The 24,247-nt window shown below is 28.0% G+C and overlaps 2 protein-coding genes and 1 long non-coding RNA gene across 3 annotated transcripts; 2 read left to right on the top strand and 1 right to left on the bottom strand.

Annotated features, from left to right (window-relative positions):
* The first annotated feature begins 213 nt into the window (after positions 1 to 213).
* LOC105677043 (cytochrome P450 4C1-like) lies at positions 214 to 5,723 on the top strand. Its single transcript, XM_067357536.1, has 13 exons — positions 214 to 607; positions 991 to 1,228; positions 1,596 to 1,705; positions 2,003 to 2,096; positions 2,518 to 2,703; positions 3,006 to 3,099; positions 3,312 to 3,414; positions 3,586 to 3,685; positions 3,955 to 4,061; positions 4,288 to 4,356; positions 4,647 to 4,815; positions 5,229 to 5,408; positions 5,472 to 5,723. Exons 2-13 carry the CDS (start codon positions 1,081 to 1,083, stop codon positions 5,636 to 5,638), a joined length of 1,527 nt encoding a protein of 508 aa, XP_067213637.1. The 5' UTR covers positions 214 to 607; positions 991 to 1,080; the 3' UTR covers positions 5,639 to 5,723.
* Positions 5,724 to 6,456: 733 nt separating this feature from the next.
* On the bottom strand, positions 6,457 to 7,224 carry LOC137000557 (uncharacterized). The gene is made up of 2 exons (XR_010890823.1): positions 6,790 to 7,224; positions 6,457 to 6,707 (listed from the first exon to the last, which is right to left on the bottom strand). It is a non-coding gene; the product is annotated as an uncharacterized lncRNA (long non-coding RNA).
* Positions 7,225 to 8,806: 1,582 nt separating this feature from the next.
* LOC105672305 (uncharacterized) lies at positions 8,807 to 22,962 on the top strand. Its single transcript, XM_067358122.1, has 24 exons — positions 8,807 to 9,356; positions 9,778 to 9,887; positions 11,060 to 11,153; positions 11,910 to 12,095; positions 12,436 to 12,529; positions 12,746 to 12,848; positions 13,011 to 13,110; positions 13,378 to 13,484; positions 14,102 to 14,170; positions 14,517 to 14,685; positions 15,793 to 15,972; positions 16,039 to 16,218; positions 18,093 to 18,260; positions 18,360 to 18,469; positions 18,731 to 18,824; positions 19,213 to 19,398; positions 19,664 to 19,757; positions 19,994 to 20,096; positions 20,238 to 20,337; positions 20,816 to 20,922; positions 21,808 to 21,876; positions 22,080 to 22,248; positions 22,374 to 22,553; positions 22,648 to 22,962. The coding sequence occupies exons 1-24, from the start codon at positions 9,200 to 9,202 to the stop codon at positions 22,848 to 22,850; spliced, it is 3,132 nt and encodes a 1,043-aa protein (XP_067214223.1). The 5' UTR covers positions 8,807 to 9,199; the 3' UTR covers positions 22,851 to 22,962.
* The last annotated feature ends 1,285 nt before the right edge of the window (positions 22,963 to 24,247 follow it).

Below are 24,247 nucleotides of genomic sequence, written 5' to 3'. Positions count from 1 at the left end.
GAAAATCTAATTAAGAAAATTTTTTTTATATATATTTTTTTTTTAAATTAAGAATTTATTTAATAAACAATTTATTTTTAATAAATTTTAATACATTTTTAAAAATTTTAATAAATAGGAAGAAGAACCCACTCATAATCAGATAGTGTCGCTCCTAACGCTCGGCGGCGCTGGCACAAGCGGCTGCGGCGCGCGCGGTAAGGAGAGGAAAAGAAGCGTATACCACGGAAATCGGCTGAAATGTTCAGACTAATTCCGAGCACTGATCTAAACGCATAAGAGGTTTTTTTCGTACTAATTGTAAATCGTTGTTCATGCAGTCATTGCAGAAATATGATAACAGTGAATGTGCCATATAAAACTGTTGTGATGATATGATGCAGTTCGAAGTCATTTGATTGAGCGTCAAGAAATTTTCATCTGGCGTTCAAAGATTTACAAGATTTTGTTTTATAAATAAAGCATAATATTTTAAGTGGAAATTTCTACAAACGTGTTTAGAATATATTTTGTGATCCTTTTTGAACGATGCCTGGGTCTATTCAGATTCAGAAAAAGACACTTGATTGCATTTGACGACAAGCGTCTTGTTTAGAGCGATAAATAGGTGAGTGTATCTTCAAATGTATCTTTTATGTATTTCGGAAGTGTATCTTCTAACAGAATTTATTGTGACTTTGGAAAGAAATATTGAAATGTTTGAAAGGTATATTTTATCTGATTAAAATAAATATCATTTTTTGACAGTATTTCTATCGTTTATTTATAAACCAAAATTAATCTTAGAAATAAAAAAATTAATCAATATTTTTTTTAATAACTTGAAATATTTTGTTTAATATCATAAATTACACGGTAATATTAAATTATGTAGAGATGTTTATGAATAAATAACTAGTTTTTAAATAACTCTTTATGCAGTTTTCATAAAGCTTTTTACATTAATAATTTATTAAAATGATAACTCACGGCATAATATGGATATTACAGGTACTTATTTCTTGTGCGTACTGATATTCAAGAATCAATAAAAGAAATAAAAGAAAATTTAAGAAGAGTTTATTCACTTAACAGATAACTATGATCATCACTTTATTGATATTATGCTTTGTTCTTTTATTACTGTACGATTATTTTCAACGTTATGGAAAATTCGGACAATATATCAATCGAATACCTGGAAACACATCACTTCCAATAATCGGCAATGGTTTGGAGATATTTGCTCGTCCGTTAGGCAAGTAAAATTTTGATAATTTTTAAGTTATTAAGTAGTATTTGATTGCTTTATAAAAAATATTTATAAAATATATATATTGACGATATAAGAAAATAAATGGCGTTGACAATGTAACTATATAATTTTTTTCTCATACTTACATTTGAAATAATGATACACATAATAATGACGCAAAAATCGGGGTGATTCTATCATTATCTCTCAATCTTGTATCAATCTTACTAAAAATGCAAATAGTAAAAAATATTTTTCTTGGTTATTTAATAGACGACACATACATAAAAATAATTGCTTATATTGATAAGAATTACGATACAAAATTTGTTAATTCTTTTATATAAATTAAAAATTTCAGTGTGGACCAGGAAGTATTACGATAAATTATCGAACACATATTATCCTATTTTTAAGTTTTGGCTTTTTCATTTGGCATTTATCGGCATTCGTCACCCAGACGATGTAGAGGTAAAAGGAATATTACAAAACAAGTAGAACTTTATTATAATATTAAAATTTTATTAATAACGCTGATAATTACAGTTTTTATTTAAAATTGGATATGCATTTTTAAGCCAATGAGAGTTTATTAAACGTAACTTTTTAGGCGCAACTGTGTAATGTAGTTGCCGAATAATTGCAGAATAATTTATTCTATTATTACACATTACATTTCACTTTCTTAGCGCTCTATGTTTAACACAAATATCAGTAAGTATTTAACTTTATCAGTATATCAGTGTAGAATCTTGTCTATGATTGTAGATAATATTAAGCAACTCAAAACAGCATCTACAGAAAGGATTTATATACACGTTTTTGTATCCTTGGTTGAGAACTGGTCTACTCACTAGCGAAGGTAATGCAATAATTCTAACACAATTTTAAATTGCAATATTATATATATATAGAATAATATATATATATATATATATATATATATATATATATATATATATATATATATATATAGGATTGATCAGAAAGATTCTTCGGATTTTTGTATTTATTGTTATCAACAAATAAAGAAACAGAGAAATGTATTTTCAAACAAAATTAATTGTCATTATTTTTAACTTATATTGCATATTACATATCGTATATGATATAAAAAAAATGTAATTTTTTAATTATATTATTATAATTTATTTTTATAATTAATTAAATTATTTATCACAGATAAATCGGAATAACATAATCTATAAGTAATACAAAGACAAATATTAGTGCATTAAACTATTGCAATAAAAAGCTAAATGTGTTATTTTATTTCTGTGTAGGAGCAAAGTGGCATAAAAGGCGAAAGATACTAACTCCAGCATTTCATTTCAATATGTTAAAGCAATTTGTTGATGTTTTCATTGAGGAAGGCAATTATATGACGCAATGTTTGAAGGGCAACGAAGAATTGATTGTTAACGATTTAATCTCTTTTGTTAGTCAACATACATTGAATGCAATATGTGGTACGCTAGTATATATTTGCAAAGAAATTTTTCTCGACAAGAATTTTCAATTAATTAAACATAGATTATAATTACAATAAATTTTATTAATTATTATTTTTGGACACTCGTAAATTTTTATATTTTTTAAAGAAAAATGTGTTTAGTTATTAAATTTAATTAGAAGATTGCTTAGAAATATACATAATGTAATGTATAACAATATCAAAAAATTATCTTAAACTATGTAATAATAATTAATTAATATATTTAAAATAAAATATTGAACAAATATTTATATAACTTTAGCAAATAATTTATAGAAACTGCCATGGGAACTTCTTTGAAGAATGTGGGTGAATTCCAACAACAATATCGTGAAGCAGTCCATGAGATGGGTAAATTTATTACAAAGAGGTAATGTGTGTAAAACACAAGTGTAGATATACGTCAAGATTGAGATATAAAGACACTTTTAAAAATGAAAAAAAATATGATGTTTCGACAATTGATATTTAATAAAAATATTTTAGCATAAATTATATAATTATACAATTTTAATTTAAAATATAAAATAACTATTTTTTTGTTCATTTCATGTGTTTCATGTTACATAATTATGTATATAGAGTGTTGAGACCGTGGTATTATCCTGATATGATATTTTCTTTCTCGTCAATGGGTAGAATGCAAGCTAAGTGTTTAAAAATATTGCACGGTTTTACCGAAAAAGTAAGTAAAAATCGCATTATTAAAATTTGGTACAGACTTTTTCTTTAAATAAAATTTTAGTAATAAGTATGTAAAATATATAAATAAAATTATAATATTGAATTTGTATGTTGGCAGTACATAGTAGTACAGTAAGTAAAAGATGAGCTGATCTAAATTCTTTTCTTGCAGATTATTGCTGAAAGAAAACAATATCATGAAAGTACGAATAGGCGATATTTGAAACAATTTGAAAATGATTCAATAAACAATGACGAAGAAGTAATAGGAAGTATGTATATACATATAACACACACACACAAACACACACACACACACACACACACACACACACAAATAAAAAATATCTATATTGTCGTAAATACATGCATATACCCGAGAAAAAAATGATATAATATGGTGAGATGTAAATATATATAATTAGTTATGAAAAGATCCGACAACATGTAATATTTTATATGATCATATAAAATTACATATGCTATCATTTATATGTTATCATTATACCATTTTTTCTCGAGTATGTTTTATATGTCTCAGATCGGAAAAAACGATTAGCAATGTTGGACCTTCTCATAGCGGCACAGTACAATAACGAGTTAAATGATTTGGACATCAGAGAAGAAGTTGATACTTTTATGTTTGAGGTAAAAATCTGTATTTTATTGGCATTTTTTATTTAAAAAATTTGTGTTATAGAAAATTATCGGAATACTTCATATTTACACATTTTATCATTACTTCTTTAAAAATAATTTTTAATTTACATATAACAATATTTTAATTTGCCTTTTATTCGTTGAGTCCATCTATATTTCTACATAATTCGTACGTAAGACAGAAATAAATAAAATTAATTTTTTTTTGTTATAGGGTCACGATACTGTAGCAATGGGTATGACCTTCGCCATATTGTTATTAGCTGAGCATAAAGATATACAAGTATATTTTATATAAATTGTTAATTTAAACAGTAAACACATAAATTTTATTAATTAAACTTAATGATGTAAATTTAATCTTCTTTGCGTTTCTTGTAAATAATATTCAAACAAATAGAGAAATACCACTTAAAAAAATATATACAAAAGTAATTTGCTATTATAATGAAATAAGATTATTTTTTATATAAAAAAGCATACATTCTATATTGTGTGTTTATTTGATTTACTTAACTACAATACGCGAATGCAAAGCAAATAGAACAGTCAAAAATCTGTTCAATAACGCAGGATCGTGTCAGGAGTGAAGTCAATGCAGTAATGAAAGAAAATGATGGAAAACTTACTATGTCAGCATTAAACAATATGCCCTATTTGGAAAGATGTTTGAAAGAATCGTTGAGATTATATCCTAGTGTTCCTATAATAACGCGAGTTATATCAGAAGATGTAAAGTTACGTGAGTAATTAATTTTTTATTATACAAATTAATATTTGTGTAATTATATTTAATACATATATTTTTATTTTTAATTATAAATAAAAACGTTATTATACATAACATTTAATCTAATTGCTTGATGTTTTAACATTAACTTGTAATAAATTCTTTTTGCAAGAGATTTGACATTTTGTGGTTGGCTACATAATATTCTGAGTACTAATATTGCAAGAATAAATTTTGTAAATTTAATATTTTCATAATAAGCGTTTTTTTTGTAACAAATGTATTAATTGACAAAATTAGTGACTTACTTACTGTATGAAAAAACTCATGTTTAAAGATAATTGATAAATAAATATCTATCTTGTAATTAAAAAAATTTATTATTATTCCAATTAATTACATGCTTTGTTCTATGGTATTTTCAGAATCATATATGGTGCCTTCTGGAGCAATATTACATATCTCTATAAAAAATGTTCATAGAGATCCTAATTTTTGGCCAAACCCAGACGTTTTTGATCCAGATAGATTTTTACCAGAAAATTGTCAAAATCGTCATCCTTTTTCTTATATACCTTTTAGCGCAGGATCACGCAATTGTATAGGTAATGTATAAAATATAAATTTCTTGGTATATAAACAATTTCTAATGTTTTTATAAATAATAGGTCAACGATTTGCCATGTTCGAATTGAAGGCTTTGATAGCCCCATTGGTCCACAACTTTTATTTCGAACCCATCGATTATTTGAAAGATCTCCAACTCCCGATGGATATAATACTAAGAGTTGAACATCCGATTCGGTTAAAATTTATTCCAATCAAATACATATAGCTATTCGCACAACATATATAATTTTATCTATGTTTTTATAATTTTATCTATGTTTGTATTAGTTAGTTAATATTAAGCAAGACAATACCATGTGTTCTTTTTTCTTATTTAGGGATTAACTCTGGCAAAGTCGATTTTCTATTAAGATATCGCCAGAACGCTGCCATTTATTTTTCAATTTTGTATTTTTTTGATTTTTAATGAACTGCTCATTTTCGTAAAATTACCTTTGATTCTTACAGAGAGGTTATATAAAAATTTTTCCTTGACATGGACATTTAATCATAGATTAAATATAGATTAATTATAAATTATGATTATCACATAATTTTTATTAGTGATACTTCATTTTTAAATATTAATTGTATTTCTTTATCTTTTAATAAAATATATTAGATTATAATGTAATTTTAAGTCTTTCAAAGCACATCAAATTTGTAGTGTAAAGTACACACTAAAACAAAATTGCATCAATTTGTTTATATATTTGTCTAAATATGGAAAATTTTATAATGTGTGTGTTGAAAGTTTTCTCTTTGTTTTTGTATCGCAGTATTGACTTTAATTTTGACACGATCCTGTTCCATCAATTAATTAAAACTTTATATTTTACTATTAATATGTTTTTATATATCTAATCCAAAGATTTATCCAAATCAAACGCACACAACTGTTACAAATAAAAAGTAACTCTACAATGCGAAAAGCGAACATATTCAAATAATGAAAAAGATTGTTAATTAAATTCTTGTATATATGTAGGTTAAATTATTGTATATGTTATGTGTCAGCAGGGATAGAATATATCCACACTGTGATTCCGCATATAAAAATTTAGTTTATTGATTCACGTTCTGAGATAATACAGTTTTGTGGTTTTTTACATACACTAATATTTGCGACGACGCTTAGGGGCCTTCAAACGCCCTGAGTCGCATGGATTTGACACACACTAATGTTTTGCGACGAAGCTTAGGGGCCTTCGAATGCCCTGAGTCGCATGGACCTCGCCTAGGGGCGTTATGTCTGTCACCCTGAGTCCTGGTGGTCGGACGAACCGCGACAACGCCTAGAGACGAATCATCTTGAGTCGCGTGTTTATTGTTATGGATATGCACACACACACACTCGGTATCGATTTTTCGCTTTACTTTTATCGTATGAACGCTTCAAAAAAAGAGTCTAGCTGTAGAACCGTCGACTAGCTCGGGCAGAACAGTATTGAATAATAATTTAGCCTTTCCAAGCTAGGTTTCTTGGATCCGGCTTCTGATTGGTTCTGAACTCCTATTGGTTCATATACATAAGGTGACATCAACAATATGCCGACAAAGATTGTTGTTTTTAAATTTACCCACGATGAAAAAGATCAAAAAATACCGCCGATATAAAAAAAGTCAGAAAGTACCGCCGACGCTATCGTTAAACATTGCGCGGCCTTTAGATCTTCGCCGAATTTATAAGATCCGTGTATGTATGTGTATGTATGTATGTTAACGCATTATTCCGTCCGACCATTATATTTATTTTCTATTATTGCTTTATTGCAATATTAATTTATGTGCACAACGCATAGAGAGCTCTCATACGTGACAGTATATCTATAGGTTCTTTAATATTATCAAAGATATTTGTCCAGTATAGGCGTATAGCCTAATGGATTGTGTTCGACTGGTGAGAAGTGAGAGAGAGTCAATGGTGTAGAAATGTGTTTATTTCTTTGTCAGAGAAAAGTATGTATGTACAGGTGTGTGTGTAACTTGAGTGCGCCAGCGGCGCATTCGCGGCAGAGTGTAAGGCCGCGAGTTTCGAATGAAAGGTGACGGGCGCGGTAAGATATTACCGGCCGCGTCTGCGTGGTTGGAATCGGGTCCTTAACAGGACGATTCATGCGAGGGTGCGTGTTGCATCCCGGCGGTGAGGTTTGCGTTGCGGTGGAGTCTGTCTCCGTTGTGCCATGCGCTGCGACCGTCCGGTTCTCGATGTGAGTCGCGAGTGAGTCTGCGAGCCGAGGCGGGAGAGGCCTTCGCATTCGGATGTCCCCGGAACGTGAGTGTCACGTGGGGGCCGAGTCAACCGGGCACAGAACTCTAAGGAAATTATTTTCCGCTGTAGAGTCTGTGGCGGCGACGGCGATGCTGGTGCGTCAGCTGACCGTAGCTGAACATCCTACGTGAGGTGTGCGGTCAGAGCTGAGACTGAGTCTTTCGCTTCCGTGCCTTCCCAGGCACTGTGAAAAGTCGAGAAGACTTGCTGGTTGCGCTCTTCGAAGCAGAGCTGTGACTCCGTTCAAGGGCCCTTAGTGAGAGCTCGCCTTGAAGCGAGTGAGTGAGTAAAGATCTGCGGAGCAGCTCTTTTATATCTCCTCGATCGAAGCTTGATCGCGAGAAAGCTCTTCACCGCCTGTGCCACCTGGCGGTGGGTCCGCAAGCTTATAACTGGTAGAAGGCCTGCGGCGCGTAGCGGCGCCGCGGCGTATTATGCCGCTTCAGTAAGCTGTGTGGCGGTGAGCCGCCACATCCAGTATAAAATGAGATACAAGTAGAAGTCAAACAATTGTACATTGTTCGCGAAAATGCGTCGTCATTTTTTAATGTTCACTTGTCAAAGGTCACGGACGTTCTCTCTAAAAGACGGCTGTCATCATCGATCAAAAGTAATTTTTAAAACAGAAGACTTAATGATTCGAACTAACACCAGCTGCCGATATGCCCTTGTTATTTGACACATAGTACTCGTATATTGACGCGCGCCAATATATTAGATCTTCCTACATATCCATTGCTATAAATAAAATGTATATTGTCTATATAAAAATATTATGTTAAACAAATCTTAAAAATGTATATATTATTTATAATATATATAAACGTATAATATAAAAAATAAATTATTTATATACATTATCATACATTAAATATGTTAGTATATAAGAAAAAAAATTAATTAAATTATATGGTTATTATATGTGCAACATAAAAAATTATATGCACAATGTGCATTGTACACTAATATCGTCATATTCCATATGTATTTATAATACGTTTTTTTATTTGATGTATCAATTGCTATGCATCAGTAATCACAGTTTGAGTCCACTCGAAGCAATTGGTCACCGCTAGATCACCTTGGCAGAAGAGATACGCACACAAGCGAAAACCGTGTCCGTGTGCGCTCCGTGCACGAGATAGTTAACATTTATAAAAGTCGGTTTTATGTTGACGTCTAACAGAAGCTTAAGAGCAGTGATAATGTTGAAATCGCTATATTGAGACTATTAACAAATATTCGAAGTTGTATATTTCAACGGTAATACACATCCATTCGCGATTAATATTTTCTGCACTTCTCTTGTTAGAAATTTTTATAAATATGTAAATATATCTATTTTAAATATACTTTTTATGTAATTTAGTGAATGTATTTTTTTATGTTAAGAAATTACGAAATTACTTACCTTTTTAAATATTACGTGACTCGTATTGACATTCAGGACGAATTAAAAAACCCAAAGAAGAAATTAAAAAAAAATTTTTTAAATTGTAATTTATTCAACAAAAAATGATTATCACTTTATTCCTATTATGCATCTTTCTTATATTACTGTGTCATTACCTTATTCATCATGGAAGATTTTGGCAACTTATCGATCAAATACCAGGACCACTGCCGCTCTTAATAATCGGAAATACTCTTTTATGGTGCACCAGTTCATTAGGCAAGTAAAATTATGTACATTCACAGATTAATGAATAGCATATAAATATATTGTGTAAAAAGTGTTTCTTAGTAAGATACAAAGATATCAACAGTATAGATAATTTGATTGCACATTTTATTTCAATATAATATAACGATAATTGTAAAATTATCAACTGTAATAATATATATATATTTTTAAAAACTATAATATTCAGTTAGATTTACTTTTATTTTTTATACAATAATATTTATTATTTGTAATTATTGTATATTTTTATTTTCTCACTTTATTTCAATATAAATTAGTAAAAATTATAACGCAAAAATTCAATTCAAATCAATCGCGCGCATGTATGGAAATACTTGATTGTAGCTCTTTAATAATTATGTAAATTTAATGAAAATTAGTTATTATTTTCTTAAATTTGACTTTTCAGAAGTTCAATACCAGACTCTGGAAAAATACGTTAAGACTTATCACCCTGTTGCTAAAATGTGGAGTTTCAATCTTGCAGGCGTTCTTGGTAGTCATCCTGATGATGTGCAGGTAAAAGAGACATTTAAAGATAAGCAAATCTTTATTATTTAAAAATTTTTTAATTTTATTAAATATTTTTTTTTAATTATTTATTCTTTGATATTTTGTGTATATGTTAGTGTTTGTTGTTCAAATAATATAAGAATAGAAAAGTATTAAGTTATATATGTATATATGTATTGTTGCACTCGCGACAATCACTCGCGAATGCGCTCACGCAAGAAATAATAAACTCAATTTGAGTATAACAAACTTTAATGAACTCAACGATAACACAATTTGAACCGTAACAACAAAACTATCGTTTACAATTAGGAAAACCGTCTCACATCCGAAACGCGTCCTCACGGCACCGAGGACCAAGCGTAACTCTCACTTGACACTTTATTTACAAATTACTAAGCGACGCTTCTCTCAATGCCAACTCGCAGCCCACACGTCACAATCGACGATTTCCCGCGGCGCGAGCGCAACAGTATATACTACTTGCAATAATTAAGGGGTCACGAAAAATTGCTTAAAAACGAAGCAATTTTTAAGGTAGTTGTCTCGTAATAATATGATCGAAAAGTTAAGTTTTTCATTAAAAAAAACTCAAACAATAAAGTTTATAGATATATTATTACATGTTATTTAATTTATTATACGAACAATTTATTACTAAAAAGAAATTTAATTGAAAGTTTAATAATAATTTAAAAGTAGTTAATAAATTAATTTCTTGCGTTTGCTAGAGTAAACTTTTGGTTGACTTAGGTTAGATTCTTCTAAGGACTTCCGACAATTCCCTCAGCATTCGGTCGCGGAAAACTAATCATTTTTTGGCTTCCTACGTCCTCAGAATTAACGTTAGAATTTTTATAAGTAATCAACATGCGAAAAAAACGTAAAAAATATGTTTAAAATACATTGTACGAACGTAACGCAATTCCTATTATTATATTAAAGTTTTTCATAAATAATAAATAATACCGATATTTACAGTTTGTATTTGGAATGGTGTATTTATCATCTAATGCAAATAAAAGTTCTTCAAAAAATAATTAACTTTATTTAACATTTTCTTAGACATAACTGTGTAACAATTACATTTGTAGCAAATTTACACACAAATAATATTCCATTATTGTATTTTTTAATAAAAATATAATTATTTAATATAATTTTTTACATGATTGTAGACAGTATTAAGCAACTCGAAAGAGCATCTTGGAAAAGGGTTTATGTATGCATTTATGCATCCTTGGTTGGGAACTGGCCTACTTACTAGTGAAGGTAATAGATCTAACATAATTCTTATTTCTAATATATAAAATATTTCGAATTGAGAGTATATAAAAATTATATTCTTTATTTCTTTATATTTATATAAATTTTTTATTTAAGTACACATAATTATAAAAAATTAAAAATTAATCCTAATATAGGACTAATTACTATTATTTTTAAATTATAATATATTTTATAAAATATTGCACATCTGCAAAAAAAAATGACACAAGTCAAACAAACAAAATTGTTCACGAGAAAGGAAAGAAGGTATTGCGTTAATAATAAAGTTTCCTATTAATAATATTATGAATTGACTTTTATCTCAAATTCTGTCGCAAATTATAAATCGTCTGAAACAAACTTGATTTTACGGAAAATAATTTCACATGTCTATGCTTGGTTTAACAATAATTTAAAAATTAATTATTTACCGCAGTATTAAACATAGTCGACTTACACGAAAAGTATTTGAATTTAACTTCTATCACTTTTTCTGATTGAAGACCGATATAATTAGTAAACAATTTGCACATAAAACAAAATTCAAAAAATTTCGACTTGGGTCACTTTTCTTGCGGGTGTACGACATATGATATAGAAAAAAGTCACTTTTTAGTCCAATTAAAATAGTCCAATTTTTTACCTAAAATATAAATTTGAATTACTTAATTTATAAGACAGGTATTACGGCAAATATTAGTAATTTAGAGTGTTATTGCAATAAAAGAGGATTTTATCTTATTTCTATTACTATTACAGGAACGAAATGGCATGAAAGAAGAAAAATGCTAACGCCAGCATTTCATTTTGATATGTTGAAACAATTTGTTGACATTTTCATTGAGGAAAGCAATTACATGACGCAATGTTTAAAAGATATTAAAGGATCGACTGTTAATGATTTAATCTCCTTTACTAGTCGTCATACGTTGAATGTAATATGTGGTATGTCAGTATATATTTACAAAAAATTTCTGTTTGACATAGACAGTTAATTGAATAAACATTAATTATAATTATAATTTTGAAATTATACAATATATAATAATTAATCAATTATAAGAAATGTAAAATATATAATATATTACAATTTTGTATTAATTATACTTAATCTATGAGCATTGATAAACTTTCGTTACACTATAATATGTTGGATTGTAATTTTTAATTGACAGATTATCTTAAAATCTATAATAATTATTAATATATAAATATAAAATATAATTTATTATGATTGAAATAAAAATCGCAATAAGTATTTATATAACTCTAACAAACAATTTAGAAACCGCTATGGGAATTTCACTGAAAGATATGGGCGAATTTCAACAACAGTATCGCGAAACAGTTCATGATACCAATAAACTGATCCTAGCTAGGTAAGTATGCAATGCAACTTAACAATATGTATAACTATTTGCAACAACACATTTAAAGATATTCAACATTTTAAGAGGATGTTTGAATGTAAATATAATATAAAGTTTGATTAATGTTTTATAAAAATGTTATCGTGTAACTTATAGAATCATTTAAACACACAGACTTTAAATGTAATGCTATTGTTTCCTTAAGTAATATAATTATGCACATAGATTAACAAGCCCGTGGTTTTATGCTGATGTGATATTTGCACTTTCGCCAATGGGTAGAAGGCAAGCGAAGAATTTAAAAATATTGCATGGATTCACCGAGAAAGTGAGTGAGAATCACGCGTTATTTAAATTATACAGAATTTTTGTGTAAGTAAAGTTATAATAGCATTTTAATAAAATTAAAACAGTCTAATTTGTATGTCAGCAGCACATTTGGTAGCACGACAGTTTAAATGATGAACGAATTTATATTCTTTTTCTTTAGATTATTGCGGAAAGAAAACAATATCACAGAAACACTAATGGGCAATATTTGAAGCAATTTGAAAATGATTCAGTAAACGATGATGAAGAAATAATAGGAAGTATGAATTTACACACACACATGTATATAAAATTATAAATATGTGCACTTGCATGCGTGCATATGTGCGCTGCGTGTATACAGAATGTGGAAATTTTATTTATTATTATATTCATATTATATACTTATAATATATTGGATTGATCCGAAAACTCTCCTTTAGATGTTGTATATTTATTTTTGTTAAAAATTCGAAGAAACTTTCTGATCAATTCAATAAATCAATATAACATAAATTAAATATAAATTAAAATGTAATCTTTCTCAGTAAAAAGAAAGCGATTAGCTATGTTGGATCTTTTGATAGCGGCGTTCTATAATAATAAGATAAGTGATTTGGACATCAGAGAAGAAGTTGATACCTTCATGTTTGAGGTAAATATCGGAAATCATTTACATATACAGTCCACTCTGGCATTAGAACCAGTACGGGTTTATAGTAAATAATTTATCAAAAATGTGTGTCCTTACTACTGAAGTATAAGTGACAGAGGAGAATTGAGACTACACTCTTGCATTGGAGCATTTAAATACTTATTCACATATCGATTTGGTCATATCGTGACGCATGAAATACACTTCCACATTCTCATCGTATACATATACATTTATAAATAAGACATAGTAAAACTTGATGTAGTGATTGATTATTTATATGGGCAACCCCAATGCCAGATTGGACTGCATTAAAAAATATCATAACATATATATTTTGACAATAAAAATTCATTATCAAGTTACTTCAAATAAAATCAAATTAATTCATAAAATGCTCATTTATATTCAATAAAGCTATTCAATGAAATAATTTGTGCAATAAATGATTTCTTTCATATGGACGCAATATGAAAAAATTATATGAAAAGAAGCACTTTATACGACTAACAGTATAAAAAATATTTTAATTTACTTTTTATTTGTTAAGTCTTCTTATATAATATAGGTTGTATATAACGCACAGAAATGAATAAAATGACCTCTTCGCATTGCAGGGTCACGACACAGTAGCAATAGCTATATCCTTCATGATATTACTATTGGCTGAGCATAAGAATATTCAGGTATATTATATATAAATTATTTATTTTTAAACACACACAGTAAATACTTCATTAATTGTATTAATTAAATGTTTAAATAGTTAAATTTAATATTGTGTTTTCTGATAATATCAGAGTTAAAATAACAGTGATTATAATAGTTAAGATTATTAGTGTAGTAAATAAACATATGCATAAGTATTCTGCTTTAATTTATAATAGAAAAAAATTGTTATATATTTATATACATTAAATTAAATATAAAAGAATATATGTTTTATAATATGTGTGTGTGTCGTATATAATTTAATTGAATATGACACAAATGGAATATATGAAATATGTAAAAATTTTTTTAATAATGTAGGAACGTGTTAGAAGTGAAGTTAGTGCAGTGATGCTAGAGAACAATGGAAAACTTACTATGACAGCATTAAACAATATGCCATATTTGGAAAGATGTTTAAAAGAATCGATGAGACTCTACCCTAGCGTTCCTAACATATTGCGAGTTGCGTCCGAAGATTTAAAGATACGTGAGTAATTAATAAAAAAATATTTCTTATATACAGGATGACCTATATAACTTTTTACATCTGGGTATTTCGAAAACTGTGCGATCGATATTGAAAGTCTTGATTTATATGAATCTGAACCACCTTCAAACTGGAATGAAAATTATCTCTCAATCCCGATTGCGTAGATGGAGCGGAGATTAATTTTAAAATTTTAAATAAGAACCTCTATACAAAATTACATTTTGCGATTCTATGAAAGACAACAACTCAGTTTTATCGGAAACATTTTTTCGTCATATATTTCTTTGAAAAAATATGACAGTTTGAATTTCGATTTATAGTTACTTGAAGCACTCGGAAATAGTCATATCAAATCAACATTCTACTCTAACTTATTCAATTTATTAAATGTTTAAAATGTTCACCATGGTCTTGTAAATATTTATTTATCCGAGTTAATAAAGTATTTCTAATATTTAATAGCATTTCGGGAGTCACTAAGGCACCAGCGCATGCGTCGCTTATCCTCTTGAAATACTATTAAATCTCAGAAATACTTATTAATTCGAATAGCTACACAATTCAAATAGCTATAGGTCGAAACGTTAAATCGTCATATTTTTTCAAAGAATAAATTTTCAAAAAATATCTCACAAAAAATTTTTCGGGTGAATAATTATTTTCTTTCAGAATCTGAAAATGTAATTTTGTATAAAGATTTAAAAATTTCCCATTAAAAAATTTAATGTTAACCCTCACTCCACTCCTGCAACCGGGAGACTAACTTCCATTCTAGTTTAAACACTTTCAGACCAACACAATTCAAGATTAAAATTTTTAAGATTAATTGCATAGTTTCCACGATCGAGCTGTAAAAAGTTATGTGCGCCATATAACTATAAAAAAAAATATTTTTATACTGACAAACCGTAACTTAATATTAATTTATGATTTGATATTATTTTGTTTCTAACGAAAATATTGTTTCAAAAAATTAGTAATTGATTGCATTCCAAAAAAACTTCTATTTAAGAAAATAATTTATATAAAAATGTTCACTTTACAATCTAAACATCTTTTTTTAATTTTTCTAATAAATTGTATTTTGTTTCGTGATTTTTTCAGAATCATATATTGTGCCTTCTGGTGCACTATTACATATTCCCGTTAAATCCATTCATAGAAATCCTGATTTTTGGCCAAATCCAGACGTTTTTGATCCAGACCAATTTTTACCAGAAAATTCTCAAAATCGTCATCCTTTTTCTTATTTACCTTTTAGCGCAGGACCAAGAAATTGTATAGGTAATATTTAAAGCATTAATTTCTTAATATGTAAATCATTTCTAATATTTTTATGGATATTTATAGGTCAGCGATTCGCCATGTTCGAGTTAAAGGCTATAATAGCTACTTTGGTGCATAACTTTTATTTGGAACCCGTTGATTATTTAAAAGATCTTCGATTCCGGCTGGATTTGCTAACTCGAGTTTCATATCCAATTTGTGTAAAATTTATTCCAATCGAACAAATGCAGGCATTTAAAGTTAATTAACATGTTAAAAAAGTAAACAAATAATTTGTTGCACTAATAGAATTATTAACATAGTTTTCATATGTATTATAAACATTTATGGTTATGATAATATGAATATTTAAATGATAATAGGATAATATGAATATTTTATATTTTATTTAGTACAATATATTACTTGCTCCTTCACAATGAGTGTTTGAAAACACTTCTGAAAAAGATAAATTGTACATTATTATAAATACAAACCAACAATAAATGTATGATTAATGCACGCTGAATAATGTCTGTGTCTGTTTAAATTCAAATAACTAGCGTGACTGTTTAGCACTTGGTGACATGTGTTAAGAGCGATAACGAGATACGATAAGCGAAACGAGCGTAACAATATTAAATAAATAATTTTTTTTGTATATTATAAAGAGATGAAATTTTTTTTAATGTTATATTTTGTAGTTTTTTAATGTTTAATTATGCCATTGACCGATTTGTAAGCAACCTAATCTGAACTTTGGTCCACGATAGCTTTAAAACGGTGCGTTAGCACCGATAGCATGATAGCATGCTGATAGCATAATAGTTCTTTGACAAAGTTAATCTTTTAAAGACCTTTCGAACAGTACGTCTCTCAAGTCATAATTTTTTTGTGCATAAAAAAGATTTTTTTGAATGGCTTCACTTTTTACATTATACATTTATTTTATATTTAGCCCAATGTATTATTTTGAAAACATAAATTGTTATTCGTATTAGATAAAAAGTTTGTTTCGATGTGTATAAGTCGTTATCAGCGACTACGTTCACACGTCACCCTTAATCGGGTTCAATAATTTCCGTAGTTATGAAACTAGCCAATCACAGCTATTCCTCTGAAAAATGAAATGACTGTGATTGGCCAGTTTTATAACTACAAAAATGTTACTAAATCCGATTAAGGTTGACGTGTAAACGTAGTTTGTTAGTGATTCTTGTAATCTTAATGCAGTCTTCTAAGCGCATTATCAATGGACTCGCCGTTGTGTTTACTACATTGCATATTACATATAAACTGGTGGTTCGCAACTTACATGTTAAGTGATCTTTGAATATAAAAAGGTTGAGAACCACTGATCTATAATCTATATAAAGTAGCTATCTCATACTTCAACGTGTCAAAAAAGTAAAAGTTGTGAAACTGTCATATTGACCAAGAGTGTTATATTTTCATTAATTATAACATAGTTACAATATTATTTCTAAGTACAGTTATAATTGTTAATGCAAAACTTTAAACAGTGACATGTAATCTATAAATGTTTATAAAATTATTTACAAATAAAAACGAAATATTAAAGTGGAAGTTCTTTTTACAATTCCAGTCTGAAGATACTTCTTAATAAGGTAAGTTCTTTATTATTATAAATTTATACCGAGATATTTTAAAAATGATTAAAGTGATATATGATTGATATGTAAATAATATTGTAAAAAAAAATTTTTCAATCTTTTTTACTTGAGCTTATGAATAAAAGTTTACTTTTTTGTTTTATATTATTGATTCTAAATGCATGGAAATCATAAAACTTTTATTAATTTGACCAAATCCAGTGATCTTTATTTGTTTTATTTAAATGTTTTAAAAAATATATTGTAGAAATTAAAATATATACATAAATATATACATAAAATATATAAATATATAAATAAAATATAATATTGTGTATGGTTATTATAAGCTTTCCTTTATCGCTAATGTAACATTAAATCGATACTACATATCTAATCAATTTAATATTGATAATTATTACTGCGTGTTACAGGTGGACATAACACACATATACACACATACACTTGTACTCTTACGTTCAGAAATTAATAAATAAAAAAAATTTGACAAAACTTTATAATTTGCTCAAGAAACAATGATCATCTCCTTACTACTGTTCTGCATTTTTATTATATTACTGTGTCATTACGCCATTCATTATGGAAGATTTGGGCAACTTATTAATCGGATACCTGGAGAACCGGTGTTACCATTAATTGGTCATGTCCTTGATTGGTGCAGACGTTCATTAGGCAAGGAAAATTATATAAATTCTTATTTTAATATTTAGCATATAATTTGTTTATTAAATCTTTATACTTGTACTTATCTTTTTGAAATTTTTATTTTAGAGGACCTCTGGACATATCATCGCGAAATTGGTAAAAAGTTTTATCCAATATATAGAATTTGGCACGTGAATATAGCTTATGTTAGCATTAGCCATCCAGATGACGTACAGGTTAGCAACAAGATAAATATCAGATAATAAGTTGATTTTCATATCATTATCATATTAGATTCACGATGATTAAAATTGATATCTGTAGCTTATATTTGAAATTGTGTGTTTATCTTTTAGCACTTATAAATAAATATTTTTCACACTTAATACTTTCTTAGGTACAACTTTGCATTACACTTCCCGCATATTATCGCACGTTTTACATCCAATTTTCTTTGATAAAATAATTTCTTAATATAACTTTATCTATAATTTTAGACAATATTAACCAATCCAAAGCAACATCTTGGGAAAGGATACATATACACATTTCTTCATCCTTGGTTGAATACCGGCCTACTCACTAGCGAAGGTAACTCAATAGATCTAACATACTTTTAATTCGAATATATTAATTCTATTTAATAGAAAGCATAAAAATTGTTATTTTATATTTTTTCATAGTTAAATAATTTTCTATATCTAATTATATTTAATTGTTACAAACGGATATAAACGGAAAAATTATCTCATGTTAGTGCAGAATTAACTGCTGTCATTTTCATATTATATATGTCTTATAAAATACGCGACATAAAAAAATAATAAATAATAATGACTTTTCAATCAAAATATTTGACATATTTTTCCTAAAGTATAAATCTAAGTAACATAATTTAGATATCAGATGTTAATGCTTTTCATTATTATTATTGAAATGAAACTAAATTAAAACTAAAGTTATCTTATCTTTGTTCCAGGCATAAAGTGGCATAAAAGACGAAAGATACTAACGCCAGCATTTCATTTTAATGTGCTAAAACAATTTGTTGACATTTTGATCGAGGAGGGCAATTACATGACGCAATGTTTGAAAGATAGTAAAGAATCGACTGTTAATGATTTAACCTCCTTTACTAGCAATCATACGTTAAATGCAATATGCAGTACGTCAATATGTATATTTATAAGATTAAAAAATTTTTCTTTATATAGATTTACATTTCAACTGATTAAATATTGATTATAATTATAATAACTTTAATTAAATATATTTAATCTTTGAACATTAATAAATGCTTTTTACATCTTTTTAAAAAATAATGTATTGGATTGTAACATTTAATCGAAAGATCTTCTTTAATGACAATTATTATAATTCAAATAATATTTTTAACAAATATTTATATAATTTTAATCAATAATTTATAGAAACTGCTATGGGAACTTCTTTGAAAGAAATGGGCGAATTTCAGCAAGAGTATCGTCACGCAGTACACCAAATAGGTAAAATTGTCATAAAAAGGTAATTACGCAAACAATATTTGTCATTACATAAACAAATTTAGTTACATTCAATATGTATGTATATTATAAAGGCAGTTGAAATATTAAAATGCAAAATATAAAATTATTGTAATTAATATTGAATAGATACTAATATTGTATTATAAGTTATATAACTATATAAACTTATGCTTTTCAGAAAATATGTGATTATTTTCTTAAACATAATTAATTGTTACATAATTATGCACACAGATTAATGAAGATTTGGATTCATTCTGATGTGGTGTTTTCGTTTGTACCAATGGGTAGAATGCAAGCTAAGTGTTTAAAAATACTGCATGGATTCACCGAGAAAGTAAGAATTATATCCAAAATTTGCGAGCTATTGTCCTGTAAATAAAATTATAATAATTTTAATATAATTCTTTTTTTTGGCAGCACATCTTTGCAGCACAAAAATATAAATATAAAATAGATCTATATTTTTTTATTGTAGATTATTACGGAAAGGAAACAACATCATAAAAGTACTAATGGACAATATTTGAAACAATTTGAAAATGGATCAATAATTGATGACGAGGAAGTAATAGGAAGTATGTGTGTTTATATATAACAATATAGATATTTTAACATATTAGAAAAAAAGAGGAATCAAGAGCCAACGCAGGATTTTGGTTGCCTTTTACAATCTTCTTTATTCAATACACTTTATAAACATTTCAGTCGACTTTTCGACCATCTTCAGTATATAGTTTGTATTCTCATAAAACCTAATCGCGTAGATAACCAAAGTTCAATCGCAGTTCAGATTTTAAAATAATATTTGCCTGCGATAAGGAGATTGCGTGAAACCAATGTAAGCATTGCGACGTAGTCAATTAAGTGTACTGCGGACAACTGCATTTTATGTTTTATGTCGGCGATTTATCAAAATTTATCAAATGGCTCTTGATCCCTCGTTTTTTTCTAATTTGTTAATTTATTTGAGCCGAGGCTAATTTATAATAAATATTTGATATGTATAAATTAGCATAATATGAATTAAACTAAAATTGCTTTTATTTATTTTAGCTCAGAAAAAAAGACTAGCTATGTTAGATCTTTTGATAGCAGCGTCCCAGAATAATGAATTGAGTGATTTGGACATCAGAGAAGAAGTTGATACTTTTATGTTCGAAGTAAGTATATCTGCATTTTGTTGAGAATTTATATAAAATTTGCACTAAAAAATTATCGGAACAATATTTTTCATATTTACTTAAATTTATATTCACTTTACTTTTGAAAAAATGTTTTTAATACACATATATTATAAACAATTAATGTTTATATATCAGATACACATATTTTTAACAATAAAAATCATTCTTTTTTTGGATTGTAAACAGCTAAAATTTATATCATATCTTATATCATACTCTAAAATCTTCCATAATAATTATTTGATAGGCCTAGAATTTTAGAATTCACATTTTTTCACTGCAATGCATTAAAATTTTATATTTTAAGTAAAGAAGTGATCTAGAATATTAAAATGTACACTTTATTAATTTTTATGTCTTAGAATCTTATATCATGTCTTTTAGTAGGCTTAGAATTTTAAAGCAATCATTCAAATCTTATATTCTAGAATTTTAGACCATTTCTTTGTTTAAAATTTAAAATTTTAATGCATAGCAGTAAAGAAAATTAACTTTCTAAAGTTCTAACCTAACAAATGTTGCGATATAATATTAAAACGTAAAAATGAATAAAACGTATATTTTAATATTAATGTACATTTTATTTATTTCTATGCTTTATGCTTTAGAATGCCTTAGAATGCTTTAGAATCTTATATCGTTTGGCAGACTTAGAACTTTATTGCGATGCTTTGAAATGCTTATATTTCAAAAAATTATAACTTATACTTCAAAGAATTAAAAGAATTATTCTTGTACTTCAAAGAATTAAAAATTTAAACAATGTTTTAGTTTGTCTTTTATTTGCTTAATGCGTTTTGCTTGATATATATAACTTGAATGTAACATAAAAACAAGCAAACTAAATTCTTTTTATTATAGGGTCACGATACTGTAGCGATAGGTACGTGCTTCGCTATATTGCTGATAGCTGAGCATAAAGATATTCAGGTATATTAATATATACATATATATATATATATATATATATATATATATGTATGTGTATATATATAAATTATCGATTTTAATACAATAAATAATAAAGATTTAATTAATTAAATTAATTAAAAATTTAATTATTTTACTAATTTAAAATTATTTTATAAAATCTAATGCACATCTAACATACAAAAATCTATTTAATAATTTAGGATCGTATTAGGAGTGAAGTTAGTGCTGTGATGCAAGAGAATGATGGAAAACTTACCATGGCAGCATTAAATAATATGCCATATTTGGAAAGATGTTTAAAGGAATCCTTGAGATTGTATCCCAGTGTTCCCTTCATATCGCGCGTTTTATCGGAAGATGTAAAATTGCGTGAGTAGTTAGAGATTATGCGTAAATGATTGTTATTTAAAATGAGATAATATGTATATGAACAATTATTTTGTACTCTTCATATTTTTATCGTTTGTTATATTTTATTTCATACTATTTTCTAGAATCATATCTGGTACCCTCTAAAACGGTATTATTTATGCCTATCTACGATATTCATAGAGATTCCAACTTTTGGCCACAACCTGATGTTTTTGATCCAGATCGATTCTTACCAGAAAATTCTCAAAATCGTCATCCTTTTTCTTATTTACCTTTTAGCGCAGGACCAAGAAATTGTATAGGTAATTCTTTTAAAATATTAATTTCTTGATATATAAATGATTTACTTTACTTCTAATATTTTAATTGTTTTACGCATAATATTAATATGTATAGGTCAACGATTTGCTATGTTGGAGTTAAAAGCTGTCATAGCCCCTCTAGTGTACAATTTTTTTTTGGAACCTGTTGACTATTTGAAAGATCTTCGATTTATAATGGATATAGTACTTCGGGTTGCACATCCAATTCGTGTAAAATTTGTTCCAATCGTACGTACAGAGTCGTCTGAAGTAAGCGATTCGACAAATAGAAATTAATTGAAATCTTTAAGTAATAATTATTAGTGATTATTTGGTAAAAATATATTGGGGATATTTGTTATTGATTTTTGGATTTTATTGTTGGAATAAAAGTGTATGACAGAATATATATATTTTGGAATTTTTTATATTAAATATTACTTAATAATATCTTACGTTACACATGAATAATAATTTTAGCGGAATTAAATATTTTATATTTTTATTATACCGTTCAATTATTTGGATTATTATTGATACGGTCATAAATGCTTGCAAACTTTTAACTATTACTCCGTAATTACGGTCTATCTAGATTACGAATCGGATAAGTGGCAGTTTGAAGAACACCACATCGCGACTTTTAATTTATCGTTTGCGTTTGAGAGCATGCAATCCGTGGCGAGTCACCAGTCGGCACGGAAACGCCGAACCGTTTTGAAATTACGCAATAAATTCACCGGGGCTGGTGGGGGTTGGTGCAACTCGGAAAACAAGGCATGGCGGGTTAGGAGTCGTCGTTAAATATTTCGCGAGAGCCCGCGCACTCACGACTGATTTACAGACGACGGTACGTGCGTGACGTACCTGCGTATTTCACGCGCACGATCCAGCTAGCTCGTCGCTGTCATCCGTGTGTTTGCCGTTCGTTATTCTCTTTTTGCGTAAACAATCTATTTTTGCGTTAAACACAATAAGAGGTATCATACATACTCGAGCTTTCCGAACATGTGGACAAAATAGAAATTAGAATAGAGGGGACGAAAGGAAAAGCAGAGGAGAAAGACGTACGTATCAGTGAGAGACAGGAGGAACTTCGAAGTTCCTGCACGGAAATTACAGATGCAGCGTGTTTCACACTTGAACGAAAGTGTCTGGAAAAGAGTACTCAGCGAGTGTGTAAAAGAGTATATAAGGAATGAAATAAAAAAAGAGTGCGATCGTAGCCTTCCAAAGGTTTAGTAAACTTATCGTAATAACAAGAAACCTCTCTCTAGTTATAATAACAAAAAGTTTAAATTTAGAGAGAAAGAGAGAGAGAGAGAGAGAGAGTGAGTGTTTTTTAAAACAAATTTTCTCAAATTAATCATACATTTAAGTTTTAGAATATTTTTCACTGTATTTCGCTTACACGAATATCCCTTTAGTTGATTACAGGAAGTAATGAAAACTTTTAGTAGCAACAAATAGTTTGATGATGCCTCAAACGCAAGTGCAACGAAAATAAAGCACAGCGCAATAGAAAGTCCAATGTTAAATAAATATCCTCTCTATGTGCAACTTTTCCACTTTCGCAGCATTATCAAATGGCTTGGAAAGGCATTAGCGATCAAATTAGTCGAAAAATTTTGACTTCAGAGTGCCGGCGTGCCGGCGACACGGCAAGAATGGCCGCACATATCGATTATCGGTCG

Source organism: Linepithema humile, chromosome 6, assembly GCF_040581485.1.
Source record: "Linepithema humile isolate Giens D197 chromosome 6, Lhum_UNIL_v1.0, whole genome shotgun sequence".
NCBI lineage: Eukaryota > Metazoa > Arthropoda > Insecta > Hymenoptera > Formicidae > Linepithema > Linepithema humile.
This window is presented reverse-complemented; position numbering and strand designations above follow the sequence as displayed.

Coding starts and splice junctions, on each gene's coding strand:
- LOC105677043 (XM_067357536.1), top strand. CDS start 1,081: ATGATCATCACTTTATTGATATTATGCTTTGTTCTTTTATTACTGTAC. Junction 1,229..1,595: donor TGGTTTGGAGATATTTGCTC/GTCCGTTAGGCA, acceptor TAAAAATTTCAG/TGTGGACCAGGAAGTATTAC. Junction 5,409..5,471: donor AGGATCACGCAATTGTATAG/GTAATGTATAAA, acceptor TATAAATAATAG/GTCAACGATTTGCCATGTTC.
- LOC105672305 (XM_067358122.1), top strand. CDS start 9,200: ATGATTATCACTTTATTCCTATTATGCATCTTTCTTATATTACTGTGT. Junction 16,219..18,092: donor AATGCAGGCATTTAAAGTTA/ATTAACATGTTA, acceptor CTTTATAATTTG/CTCAAGAAACAATGATCATC. Junction 20,923..21,807: donor TTGATACTTTTATGTTCGAA/GTAAGTATATCT, acceptor TTTTTATTATAG/GGTCACGATACTGTAGCGAT.